Source organism: Phascolarctos cinereus, unplaced genomic scaffold (assembly GCF_003287225.1).
Source record: "Phascolarctos cinereus isolate Bilbo 61053 unplaced genomic scaffold, phaCin_HiC Scaffold_726;HRSCAF=1367, whole genome shotgun sequence".
NCBI classification, from domain to species: domain Eukaryota; kingdom Metazoa; phylum Chordata; class Mammalia; order Diprotodontia; family Phascolarctidae; genus Phascolarctos; species Phascolarctos cinereus.
In genome coordinates, this window is record NW_027556098.1 from 135,426,709 (window position 1) to 135,439,787 (window position 13,079).

General features: G+C 41.1%; 1 protein-coding gene across 4 annotated transcripts in view; it reads left to right on the forward strand.

Annotated features, from left to right (window-relative positions):
• The first annotated feature begins 2,439 nt into the window (after positions 1-2,439).
• Positions 2,440-13,079, forward strand: part of SAP130 (Sin3A associated protein 130) — a 50,991-nt gene continuing 40,351 nt past the window's right edge. For 2 of the 4 annotated variants that reach the window (XM_020967174.2, XM_020967173.2), the window contains exons 1-2: positions 2,440-2,661; positions 6,189-6,306. In XM_020967174.2, coding sequence (XP_020822833.1) covers positions 6,195-6,306 — 112 coding nt within the window. In that variant the 5' untranslated portion in view covers positions 2,440-2,661; positions 6,189-6,194. Of the gene's footprint in view, positions 2,662-3,400; positions 3,561-6,188; positions 6,307-13,079 lie in introns of those variants that run through there. The other 2 variants (XM_020967172.2, XM_020967176.2) reach the window with 2 other exon arrangements.

Consider the following 13,079-nt stretch of genomic DNA (forward strand, 5'->3'; position numbering starts at 1 on the left):
CTCTTATTAAAAAGAAAAAAGAGGGCAAAAAAAAATTTAGTAAGACCAATAAATAAAATACATCTGACATCTGTAGTATTCTACACCCACAGTCACCCACCACTGCAAAAAAAGGTGCCTTCTAAAATATTTTTTTTGGAGCCAAGCTTGGTCAGTGTAATTTCACAGCATTCTCTTTCAACTGTTACTATTCTTTCCAAATATATTCTTGTGCATATTGTTTTCTTGGTTCTACTTACTTCACTTTGCATTTTTAGAAATTAAAATGTCATAGCATTACAAAAATAGTTTTAATCCTGAGGATCCCCTGAAAGGGTCTCAGGGACTCCTGGGGTTCCCAGATCACACTTTGAGAAGGACTGGGTTAAATCAATGCAGAAACAGGAAGCAGAACTATGAGTAGATACACAATAGTGAAAAGTGAGTTAAAGTAAAAACAGAACATCAAAGTTAGCCTTCCTTACATACTGAGATAAAATTTTGAAAAGATAGTGTTGAAAGAAGCTATTTAAGGGGCAGCTAGGTGGCACAGTGGATAGAGCACCAGCCCTGGATTCAGGAGGACCTGAGTTAAAATCTGACCTCAGACACATGACACTTACTAGCAAGTCACTTAACCCCATTGCCTAAAAAAAAACCAAACAACAACAAAAAAAACCAAAGAAGCTATTTAAGTTAGAAATACAGTAATTGTACTGTTTTAAAGATTGCTCCTTACTGTTTCTCTGTGTTTATACTTAGTGAAAGGGAAATAGCCTGGCGTTGTGGAAAGAGCACAAGACTTTGAGTTGCCTTGACTCTGCCAATAACTATGGGATTATAAACAAATCATCACTTCTCTAGGCCTTATTTTCCATGTCTATAAAATAAGTAAGTCTAGACCTTTTGGGTCTAAAATTCTATAATTCCAGACATATTGATGTAGACAAGACCCTGGATTTACTCTCCCAATCCACATATTCACTATTAGCAGATTTGTCCCCAAAGCATGGCTGATTATATTTCTCCCTCAGGGATAGGTTTCTTATAATGCTGTTGGCTCAAACCCTTCAAACCCTCCACTATCAATTCCCAATCATTGTCTTTCCAACATCATTTCTGTTGAAATTGCCAATTAACATCAATTATGTTCTACAAATGGATATTTACCAAGAAGAAATGGCAAGAACATAAGTACAAACACAATCCGGCTGAACTAGGAGCACATTCTGCCCAAATCAAATGAGATCATATAAAATTTTTTTTTTAAAAAAAGCTCTTAGCACAGTGCTTGACACAAAGCAGGTGCTATGTAAATGCTTATTCCCTCCCTCCCCTCTACCAGGGAAGCTAGACAGTGCAGTAGATAGAGCAGTGGTCCTGGAGTCAGGCAGACCTGAGTTCAAATGTTGCCTCAGACACTGAATAGCTGTGTGACCCTGGGCAAATCACTTAACCGCTGTCTGCCTCAGTTTCTTCCTAGGGTTGATAACAGCACCTACCTTCTCAGGGCTGGTGCTGTCAGCACAAAATGAGGTTAATATCTATAAAACATTTTGCAAGCCTCAAAGCGCAGTAGAAATGCTATTTATTATCATCATCATCACCTCAGTCTTTGGGAGGTGATGCTTCTGAGAAAGTAATCACTGAATCTAACTTGGAAGGTGTTGAACTGCTTAGGCTTCCAGGGCTCTGTCCCGCCCCACCCGTTACAGAAAACTTTACGAAACTCCAGTCACGTGGAGAACCCAGGATTCAGTCTCTGTATTGGCCAGGGCAGGAAGGATAAAACGACTTGGGAAGGTGTTTTCTCAAGAGGCAGGCGAGAGGAGCGGGGCATCCCCTGCCTCTGCCTCTGCCTCTGGCGCAGCGCGGCCCTGGCACGAGGCGTGCACCGGCTCCGGGGAGGCCACCCACGGTGACAGGCATAGGGGAACCTTGGCACCCGCCACATGCAACAGATCCTAATAGATGAAGAGGACACATTAAAAACGAACCCTGCATCAAAGCCCAAAGAAAAGGCATTGAGAGCAAACCGTCGCGCTTCTCCACCTCCCCATCTGTCCTTTAAAGGAGAGCATGGAATGGGGCTTGCTTGCAGTCTCATGTCCCCACTCCCCCTAACGTGGCCCGCCATGCAAGTGACAAATCCAGGGACCGCGCGTTCGGGGGCCTGGAGGAGAAGGCGGAGCTCCCGTGCTAGATCCGGTCGCCTTTTCTCGGCTGGGGAGAGGAGAGGGTAGCCTGAAGTGAAAAGCGGCTCGATTAGAGCCAATGGAAGACTGCAAAGGGGGGCGTGACGCAGGGCTGGCGGCAGTACCCGCCCTTTCGCCCACTCATACCCTCCCAGTCCCGCCCCTTGCCCCGAAAAACTACAAGATCCAGAATGCCCTACCACCCCAGGCTGGGACATCCCTCCCATGACGGTCCCACCTTCTGGCTAACTCCGCGTTCTCAGTGGCTCAACTCGCGGTGGGCGGTGCCAACCCCAACCAATGGGAGGGCGTCTCGGTGCGGCGGCGGAAGCGGCGGCGCTAGGTTGAGAGGAGAGCTAGCCGCGGCCGCCGCGGCGGGTCCAGAGCCCTCGGGACTAAGACGCCTGAGAGGCGCCGCCAGGAAAGGCAGAGAGCAAGACGGAGAAGGCAGAACGGAGGAGTGGCGGCTCCACGCTTCGGACTCCAGGTAGTGGCGGGAGGAGGGGATCCGGGGAGGGGGCGGGGCAGCCGGGCCGGGCCAGGGTTTCGGCGTCCGCTCTGCCGAGGGTCCCTTGGGAAAGGTGGCCACGACGAGGCATAGTCGGCTTGGTCCTGCGCCTGTTACCCACCGCTTAGGAAGTTGTGGGGTCCTGTCAATAGGCTGAGGTAGGGCGGTTAGTCCCGGCAGTTGAAGCTGCGAGGAGCCTCTGCCCCCGGCTTGAGGTGCCCCGCGGCAAGGAGGCGGAGCCTGGGCCTTGGGCCGACTGGCTCTGGGATGGAGGCTTTGACGGGCAGAAGTCGGGGAGATTGGCCGGGCGGGGGGCGGTGGCAGAGGCAGTTTGGCTCGCAGAGCAGTTTAAAGTGACTATCTACATCCGGGACCTGCGCCCGCCGCTTTCAGACCCAGGCAAAGGCGGGGCCTCCCTCCCCGCCCCCCCGACCCTTCTCATTGGACGAACCATCTCTCTTCCTCTATTGGTCGCAGGGTCGTGAAATTTGGGTAGCCCTGCCAGAGCCCCTGGCTTGATTAGTCGAGGTTCGATGGGAGGGTGGGGCTAGGGCGCCGAGGCTGATGCTGGATTGGAGCCCTACCCCATGTGACGCCTTCGGCGCGGGGCCAATAGGCGGGCGGTAGGGAGGGGAGGGGCAGGTTCTCGGGGAGAAAGCTCGAACCAGATATGAAGCTGCACTAGTAACTGGGGTGTTTGCTGGGCCGGAGCCGGTGTCACGGGGACCGAAAGGCTGTATTGGCTGTGGGTAGGGGGCCCTACTGCTTCCCTCCCTGGTTCCTTTGTGAGTCCCCTTCCCGGACTGGAGACTGATGGAAAAAAGAGTGGACAGGGGCTGGAAAGAAGCTTCTGGGGCATACAGCAGACAGGCAGTAGGGTAAGGGAACTAGTTATCTTGGGGAGACCTGAACCTGCTCTTCCCTCAGTGGAAGAGCCAGGCTGGAGGACCCCAAAGAGAGGAGGCTGGACAGCTGTGTCATCTGATCGCATTGATTGGTTTGGGTGGGGGAGGGAACAGCTGAGCATTTGGAATTAAAACTGCTGTGGAAACAGAAAGATTTTAGAGTGGATTCCCTTCATTAGAATAAGTGTGAGGGGAAGGAAAAAGGAAAGCTGTAAATCGAAGTCTTTGCAAACAGCTGTTGGTTTTTGGTCACATCTTGATATGAGGTGTCTGTGACTATGCCTCTCTGCACCACGGAACCTTTCAGTGACATTGAGATATAAAATCTCTTTCCTGTCAAGTTCGGACTTGCTAAAGGCAGGTTTTCTTAAAAACATACATTTCTTTGACTATTACAAAATGTGCTTCATATGTATATGTATAGATATATAGATATATTCCTTTAAAGTAGAAAAATCCCCCCACTATGGTACCCTAGTGCAAATCGAAGTACATGAATCATGGGTTGTTGAGAGTTGTATTTTAGGTAAGATTTAATGGACAAAGTAAAAGTTTCTTGTTGGGAAGCCTGGATTTTATTCCCATTTCTCCCAACTGAGTAACACTGAATGGCCCTGTCTGTTAATTTTCTCAGATTGTTCAAAGGAAGTACTTTTCTTTTAATGAGTTGCCATAACATCTTTGAATGAAGTTAAAATACAAAGTGTGATTTTAAAATTTTCTAGCAAAGCCTTAAATGATTTGTTTTTGCCCTTGTTATTTGCAAACTTGTAATCTTTAAAGACAAGGCAGAATTCTTAATTGGTTAGCACTTAATAAGGTGCCTTGTGCCCTGTGAGTATTCCATAAAGTTTCAAGAATACCTATTTGTTGATTGTTACACACACCAAAAAAAAAAATTATTGAAGAATCTATTGTGTCCCTCCCCACTCCCCAAGAAGCCTATTTGCAGAAATTCCTATGTTAAGCTAAAATATACCAAAAAGTTCTATATGTTGGCCATGTGTAATTCTTACCTAAGAAACCTTAAAGATGATTTAAAAGAGTTAGCTGAAAGTGTAAATGACATAAAGCTGGGAACAATGGCTTATCCACTGACTGCCAGCATGAATCTAAAAAGATCTTGACAGGCTAAATGTAAAGTTTTACACTCAGGTCAAAAAATAAATGTTACCAGAACAAGATGAGGGAGCTAGGCTAGTTCATCAGAAAATGGTCTTGAGGGAGAGACTTAGATGGTAGTGTAGAATGGATATCAAAAAAGGGTAGTTTGGGACTAATAGAAATATGGTATCTAAGAGTATAGGGTGAGAGTACTGCTTTACTCTACCCATATCAGGCTTCATATAGAGTATTGCCATTGTCAGTTCTTGACAACACTTTCAGGAAAGACATTTTTAGCTAGAAATCATCTAGAGAAAGGCAACAAGATTATTTGATGAAAGACCCAATATCCTGCCATATGTACATCTCTGGAACTGAAGATTTTTTCCTGGAGAAGGCTTATGAAGGACATGATTATTGTAGCTTCAAATATTTGAAAGGCTGGTCTACAGAAAAAGGAATAGACATCTTTTGTTTTGGTCCAGAAGTCAGAACTAGAAATAGTGAGTAGACATTGCAAAGAAGCGGATTTAAATTTGATTTAAGGACCAACAATTAAAGCTATATCAAAAAGTATATGGGTTACCTCAGGAGGAAATATGATCCTTCTCTGGAGGTTTTCAAGCAAAGGTTGTGACCATTTGTTGAGCGTGTCATGGAAAGGATTCTTGTTTAAGTTGAAGTTGGACTAGGTGAGCCCTGAGTTCCTTCTAACACTGAGATCTGTGATTATACATTGTAATTATTGGAAAAAGTAAGAAGTAGTATTAAAAATGATAAAATTCTAGTTTTGACATTTAAAAAAAATTTTTTTATTGGCATGGGTAGATGGCTGAGAATAATTTCTGAATACTTCCTGGAGAATTTAAAAATATATATATATACATATATATATATATATATATATTTTAATTAAAATATTTTTTCAAACATGCCCCAGAATAGATAGGTCCTTTAGATCCCTTTATGATGAGAAAAATGATACTGTGATTTGAGGAAAGATCATCATAAAGTTAGCCATGGGCAGCTAGGTGGCTCGGTAGATAGGGCCCCAGACCTGGAGTCAGAGAGTCCTGAGTTCAAATCCAGCGTCAGACATCTAGTAATTTGTGTGACTGTGGGTAAGTAACTCAACCCTTTGTCTCAGTTTCCTCATTTGTAGAAGAAGGAAATGGCAAACCACTCCAGTAACTTTGCCAAGAAAACCCCAAATGGGGTCATGCAGAGTTAGAACGACTGAACAATAGTAGTCATAAATGCACTAGAGTAGTTTGTTAGCGTTTTTCTGCTTGGTTGTAGAAATTCAGGTACCATCTCCCATTTGAAAATTACTTAATTTTTCAGCTAATATTTTGTCTAGTTGAGATAAGTTATTTAGTTATTCTAACAATTAAGGTGATGCCATCTTAAGGTTTAAGCTCAGTGGTATCAACTGTAGAAATGTGTAACATCCTGCATCTCAAGATGAGATTGTAACAGTTTGATTGTATTTTGCAGGGTGAAATGAGTTCTCAACAGTTTCCTCGTTCAGGAGCCCCTTCTGCAGGGCTAGGCCAAGCTCCTTCACAAATTTCCAACAGTGCATCTACAGGGCTGATAAACCCAACAGCCACAGGTAAGGTGTTCTTAAGTGTTCTCGTATTTACCTTAATAAGCTTGCCAGTTTTAGTGTTCAAAATTAGGCAAAAAATTAGGCAAATTCTACAGCCAAGTGGTACAGTGCATAGAGTGCAACCAGGAAGGCCAGAGTTTGAATCTAGTCTCAGATACTTACTAGCTATATGACCCTGGGCAAACCACTTCACCTTTATATGCCTCAGTTTCCTCATTTGTAAAATGGGAATAATCATAATACCTCTCAGGAGGATCAAATGAGATAACATTGAAAGCACTTTGTAAGAGCACTATAGAAATGCTATCATCATCATCATCTTCTTCATTATTATGTCATTTATAATTAATTGAAATAAGTAAAATTTATAAGCCCCAACTAAAATGTAATTCCATAAACATTTATGAAATGGTTACTATATGCCAAATGGGAAGCATAATGGTATAGTAGATAAAGAGCCAGCCTTGGGGCAGTGGGTTCAAGTCCCACCTTTGGCGCTTGCTGGCTGTGTGATCATGGACCATTTAACCCTAGGCAACACTCTAAGTCAGAGAAGAGGTGCTAATCTGTATCCATAGAGCTAATATTTGACATTTTCCCTACACCATTAAAATCATAACTCAGTTTAAAAAGTAAAAGGAACCAGGCATATCTCCAGGTATGTACTAGGGATACAATGACAAAACAATCCCTATCCTCACGGAGCTTACATTCTGCTCTGGGAGTACATGTCCACAAATAAGTATTGTAAAGGAAAATGGAGGGGAGAGAGAACACTTACAACTGGGAGAGTTAGGAAGGAATCTAGCTGGGCTTCATTGAGGCTGTGGTGCCTGAGCTGAGCCTTGGTAGAAAATCAAAACTTTGTTCCATCTCTGTTTTATCTCTTCCCTTCATACATCCTTGATAGACATGAAGATAATTGAGTAGTTTTCAGGTTTTTCAAGCCTGAAAAAAATTTTTCAGCATATTTGGATGCCTGCCATATGCTAGGCACTTTGGGAGGTAACATATCTAAGATAAAGTCCCACACTCTGGAAGCTTGCACTCTGGCAGGGGAAAGGGGACAATAACTACAACATAAGGCAATCCAGGCAGTCTCTCAGCTTCTAGGAATCCTAGACCTTTGCCTATAGGTAATTTACTCAGAGTTCAAAAAACATTTTCTCATAGGAGTAGCATTAAGCTGTCAGAACAGCATGATCAAACTTGCTACCCACTTCCTGACAAAGAGTTGATAGACATGGTACATTGAAACGTCTGTGTTTTTGGACATGGATAATTCCAGGATTTATATTGCTTGACTATGCGTATTAGTCAAAAGGGTTTTGTTTTCCTTTCTTTTTTTAATTCACAGGGGGGTGTATGTAGAAAACAGATTTTTGTTCATTGGGAAAAAAATTTTCATCCTGCAAAGCCTATTTAACCTAGAATAAATGTTCTATGGAAATATGTTAATAGTGACATAAGATACAGCCAATGTGTATTACAGTGTTTCTGTTGGATTCATGATTTCACATTGAAGTGCCTGGAATACATCTGGTGAATCTTGAGTGATGGGATTATGGACTTCTTGTTCCCTCTCCTCCCATCTTCCCACCCATCAAGCATGGGAATGAAAGGATCCCTCAACTCCAAGCTGCTGGTAAAGGTTGTAACAACCTAAGGCAGAAGCTCCACCAGGATGACATCTGAAATTAGAAGTAAAGAGAAAGAATAGTGGCTCTGTGAGATGATTAAGTGAAAGGTACAGAACCTCTGGCCAGAAGAGACCTTTAGAATACTAGTTAATCCAGACTGACTCTTTGTCACCTTGGTTCTGAGCATCCCAGGGATTGGCCCATCTGCTTCTTTATCCCTGCTGCTCCTTCAGCCTGCTGGGAAATAGCACCCCTTTATTCTACTATTCATGAAGCATGTACGTAACCTTTCTGAGGTTATTTTTCTTTACCACTAGTAACATGAAACAGACATTAGTAGACCCCCTAGAGAAAGACTTAAGTTTCAGATACAGATCATAGGAGTGTGAAAGTTCAGTATAAAAGGGATCTTAGAGGGAATATAATTGTAATTATAACAATAACAAAACAGACATGTATAGTTGTTTGTAAAGTGCTTTATATATTTTAGCTAATTTGATTTTTATCCTCATAACAATGTTAGGGTAGGTGCTATTATTATCCCCATTTTACAGATGAGGAAACTGAGGTAAAGAGATTAAGTGACTTGCCCAGATTATTAAGTGGTTATTAAGTAATTGTTAAAGGATTTGAACTCAGGTCTTCCTGATTCCCAAGTCTAGCACTTTATTGACTCTACCACCTACCTGCCTGAAAATCTTATCACCGTTATCTGTGGTCCAACCACTTTATTTTACAGATAAAAAACAGGCTTAGGGAGTTGAAGAGATGTGCCCAAGGTCATTTAACTAATTAGTAACAAACCCAGGGCCTCCTGATTCCTAGATGAGTGTTCTCCCCACTATTCCCTATTTTTCATCAGTGAGTGGCATGTCTTATGCTATTCAAAGGACTGAAATAAGATTCATTGACATGACTGGAGACCAGTTAGACTCAATCTTCTGAGCCTTATATCACAAGAATAAGAAGAGGCCTTCCCGGGTTGGGGTATGGGATGCACCACTAATAGATGGGATAGAGGTTGGTAATGCTTCCTGTGAGACTTTAGGATTAGATAACCACAGTAGAAATAGAGAAAGTGGCTATAGAGGGTTTGAAATCTCTCCTGGATTTCAAATTGGAGTCAGGTGAATAATACAGGCCAAGAGTGAAGAAGACGATGAGGCAGTAGCTGGGTTTGCAGTGGTAAGGGGAAGGAGAGAGAGGGAAAGTCTGAACATCAGGTGAGAAAATTTTTGTGGGCACTCACCTAGCTCAACTATCTTGGTTGTGTATACGTTGTATCTACTTGTATCAGGTATGATTCGGACTAGTCTGTGCTTCAAGTTGTGATCAGAACAAAATGGACCCTTCATAGACCATTTAACAGTTGATAAGAGAAGGTTTACTTAATCGTAAAATTGGCAGAATAGCAAGCATGTCTTATGGGTTCAGGTAGATGCTTTCCTCTTTCCCACCCTCCAAAGGAACAAATCTGGTCAGCAGAGTATTGAAGTGTAATGCATAACTTTGTGCATTACATGTGCCAAGGGTGAAGGGCTCTCTTTGTGGGCTAGCCTTTTAATCCCTAGGCAACCAGAATGCTGTATTTTAACTCTCTAGACCACTCAAATTACCTGCCTTTTATGGAAAAAGTGCTACGTGGAAGATATTGCTTCTACACCAGTAAGGGATGTGTATCGGTCTGGCTTCTTGAGTTAAGGTCTGCCTGTGTGTGATGAATGTCGTGTGAGAAGTATAACATGTATAACAAGTATAACATGTGAGTGTTATAGGAGTAATAATAAGGAAGAGAAGGATTCCTTAGCAAAGTTCCCTTCTAAATAGGATCCAATTCTACCATCTCCTTCTTTCTCTGAAGTGGTATTTTCTTCTCTACCCCTTAAGTTCCACATGAAAGTAGGGTAGGTGGTGGCATCACCAAGTAGACTAAGGTATTCCTTTCTTCCCATGGGGAGATGTTGTCTCTTTTGTTTTCGGTAATGCTATTTCATATGGAACTAAGACTTTCATGGTAGGTGAATCCTAGAACTTACTGCTTATAGGAAATTAGTAGATAAGAAGAGCTGCTACTTCCTGAGCCTTGACTCTTATCTGTGTAGTCCATTGCTATTTTGGGACATTTTTCACACTGACTTAGAAGTGATTGATCACTAACTAAGGAGTATTACCTGATATTGCATACCTTCCTCATTTAGAGGTAATCTTGTTTATAAAATTATGTAAACAAATTGCAGAAATTACTGAGTCCATTTCTTTAAATATATTTGTGTGAATTAAGCATTTCTTCCTAAATGTTTATTCATAGAACAAATGGCATATGCTATAGGAAATTATAAGTATTCATAGAGAGGATACTTGTACATAGTGTAAAAAATGACAAAGTCCTTATTATAAAGATGATTGGTGATAGTTTGACACTAAAGTCTTTGGAGTAAGCTATGCTTCAGAGATAGTTTACCAAAGATTTGAGTGCCTGCTGTGTACAGAGTACTGGGATAGATGCAATAAAAGTTTTCCAGTTAGCAGTAATATACGCATTGATGAGCCTCCTTTTTCTTTGCACAGTGAGAATATTATAGGCAGTGTTTTACCTAATAGAAACCTGTTTTTGCGCTATAAGGAGCAAATTGGCCTTATTACTTATAGTATACATACATAAAGGTAAGATTCTGTTTATTTTTCAAGTTACTACCTAAAACAAATGGGTTTCTAGAGCTGCAAGACAGTTATGCATCTTATCTCTTCGTAGGCCAGCTCAGCTCTCCAAACTCATCAGGTATTTAATAAGTTTTACATTTATGTATCATTTTATGGTCACAAAACAGTTTTGCATGCATTTTCTCATTTGATACTAAGTCTCTGAAATGAGCAAAGCAGTTATTATCTCCATTTTGGCGATAAACAAACTGATGCTTAGGGTACTTGTTCCTTGTCCCAGGTATTAACAATTTGATTCCATTTATGCAACACATACATATTAATTACACCAACACTTGTTAATTGAGTACAAAGTACAAGACACTGTTTTAGAGGCTAGGAATGTAATGATGAATAAACCACACTCCTTCCCTTAGAGACCTTTATAATCTGGAAGGGATACTAGTATGGAAGCAGAAATAAAAAAGAGAACGTGCTCTCAGTGCATTAAGAGGGGCAGAGGGATAGTCCTACCATATTATTCCGTTGTCAGACAACATAGGGAAGTATTGTGTTCATTTCTGGAGACACATTTTGCAAAAGATAACTTTACTAGGGGATGGAAGCCAGTACGATGGTTGGCCTCTAGAACATGCCATACCATATTTAAGGTTGATTGAAGGAATTGGAGCTGTATAATCTGAAGTCATAAAAAGAATGTAGTAGAAGTCTCTAAATATTTGAAAAGATATCATGAGAAGAAAGATTAGATTTGTTCTCTATGGTTCCAGAAGGCAGAACTAGGAGCAGTGGATAGAAGTTGGAGAGGTAAATTTAGGTTCTTTATAAGAAAAAAACTTTCTAACAAATTATGTGTTTCAAAAGTGAATGGATTTCTGCTGGGGAATAGTTAAGCAAATCGTGGTACATAAATGCAGTGGACTATTACTGCATTATAAGACATAATGAATATGATGAATTCAGAGAAGCATGAGAAGACTTATGAACTGATGCAGAGAAGGATACAGAATTAGGAAAACAGTTTATGCAATGACTACAACTATCTAGGTGAAAACAACAGCAAAGCAATCAGAATGAATGCTTTGAAATTATAATGTCCAAAATTGGCCCCAAAGAAGAGATATAAGGGTCCATTTTCTTCCCCTTTTTTGCAGAGATGAGGAACTTTAAGTGTTGGAGCACTGCATAAAATGTTGATCTTCTTGATATGTTACTTGGTTTTACCAAAGTTTAAAAAAAATTATTTGTTATAAGACATAGCTCTCTGAGAGGGAGAAAGGAAAGGGAAAGGCAGATATTGGGAAATGTGGGTGATATAAAATAAAAGATGTTTTTAAAAGTTATAATTTTTTTGGTTTGGTTTTTTTTTTTAAACAAAAGAAGCAAATAAGCTGCCTCATTAGAGCTCTTCACATGGAGGCTACGTTACACGTCGGGATTTTTCATTCCTGTTAAAGATATATGTCAGCACAGTTGGACTCTGAAGTCTTGGTTACCTACTCTTTTTGTAACTGTATTAGCTATAATCTTTATTGCTGTATAATACAGACACAGGAGAGGGCAAAACAAAAGATTGAGATTAATTGGAACCCAGGATTTATGACTTACTTATAGTGTATGAAGTACTCTTTCCACTATATCATGTTGCCTTTCCACATCTTGGGTCTGCCCTTGAATGAGGCTCCTGATTTCTCTTGGGTTCTCTTTTAGTTAAAGGAAAAGGTAAACTTCAAAGGGGTGTTCAGTTCAACCAGTGATTATTAATTTCCTTCTCTGTATTAGGTACTGAATACAAGAAAGTCCAAACCTCTAGGAGCCTAGTAGGTTCAAGGGGCAGTTAATGGAGTGTCAAAGAACTTAGCTAAAAATGCTTTACTTTGCTTGCATTCAGGATGTGTGTGTGTGTGTGTGTGTGTGTGTGTGTGTGTGTGTGTGTGTCAGAGGTTGTGGAAGGCAGAGTAAGTTGAGGCTAATGGAGTCATGCTGTGGATCTAACTTTACCAGAAAAATAGAAATTGGCAATTTCACTTAATTTGGAGAAAAGTCATTTTAATGAGAGGTTTAAGAATGCAAAACACACTAAGGCATGAGAAATGTGATCTCAACCAAAGTAGACTTTCCCTCCAGGAATGCAAATCCCAGTACTTCTGTGTCTACATGCCGTGTGTAACTCTTGTCCATTTCCTCCCATAAGTTTTCCACAGGTTTACTTAATGTGGACTCTCAATTAGTAATCTTTGGCTCTTCCTAAGTGACTTACACAACTTCTTTTTTTGCTCATACATTTCTTTAACATCCTATAATTCCTTGTTTGCCATCTCTTGCATCCACTATGTTCCTTTCCATTACCCTTTGGGTGATCCTTAATTTCAGTTCTTTGAAGACTATAGTTTTCCTTGCTAGATTCAAAACCATAATCACAATACTATCACTGGTCTCTATACAAAAAAAATTAGGGTATGACAGAAGTGAAGA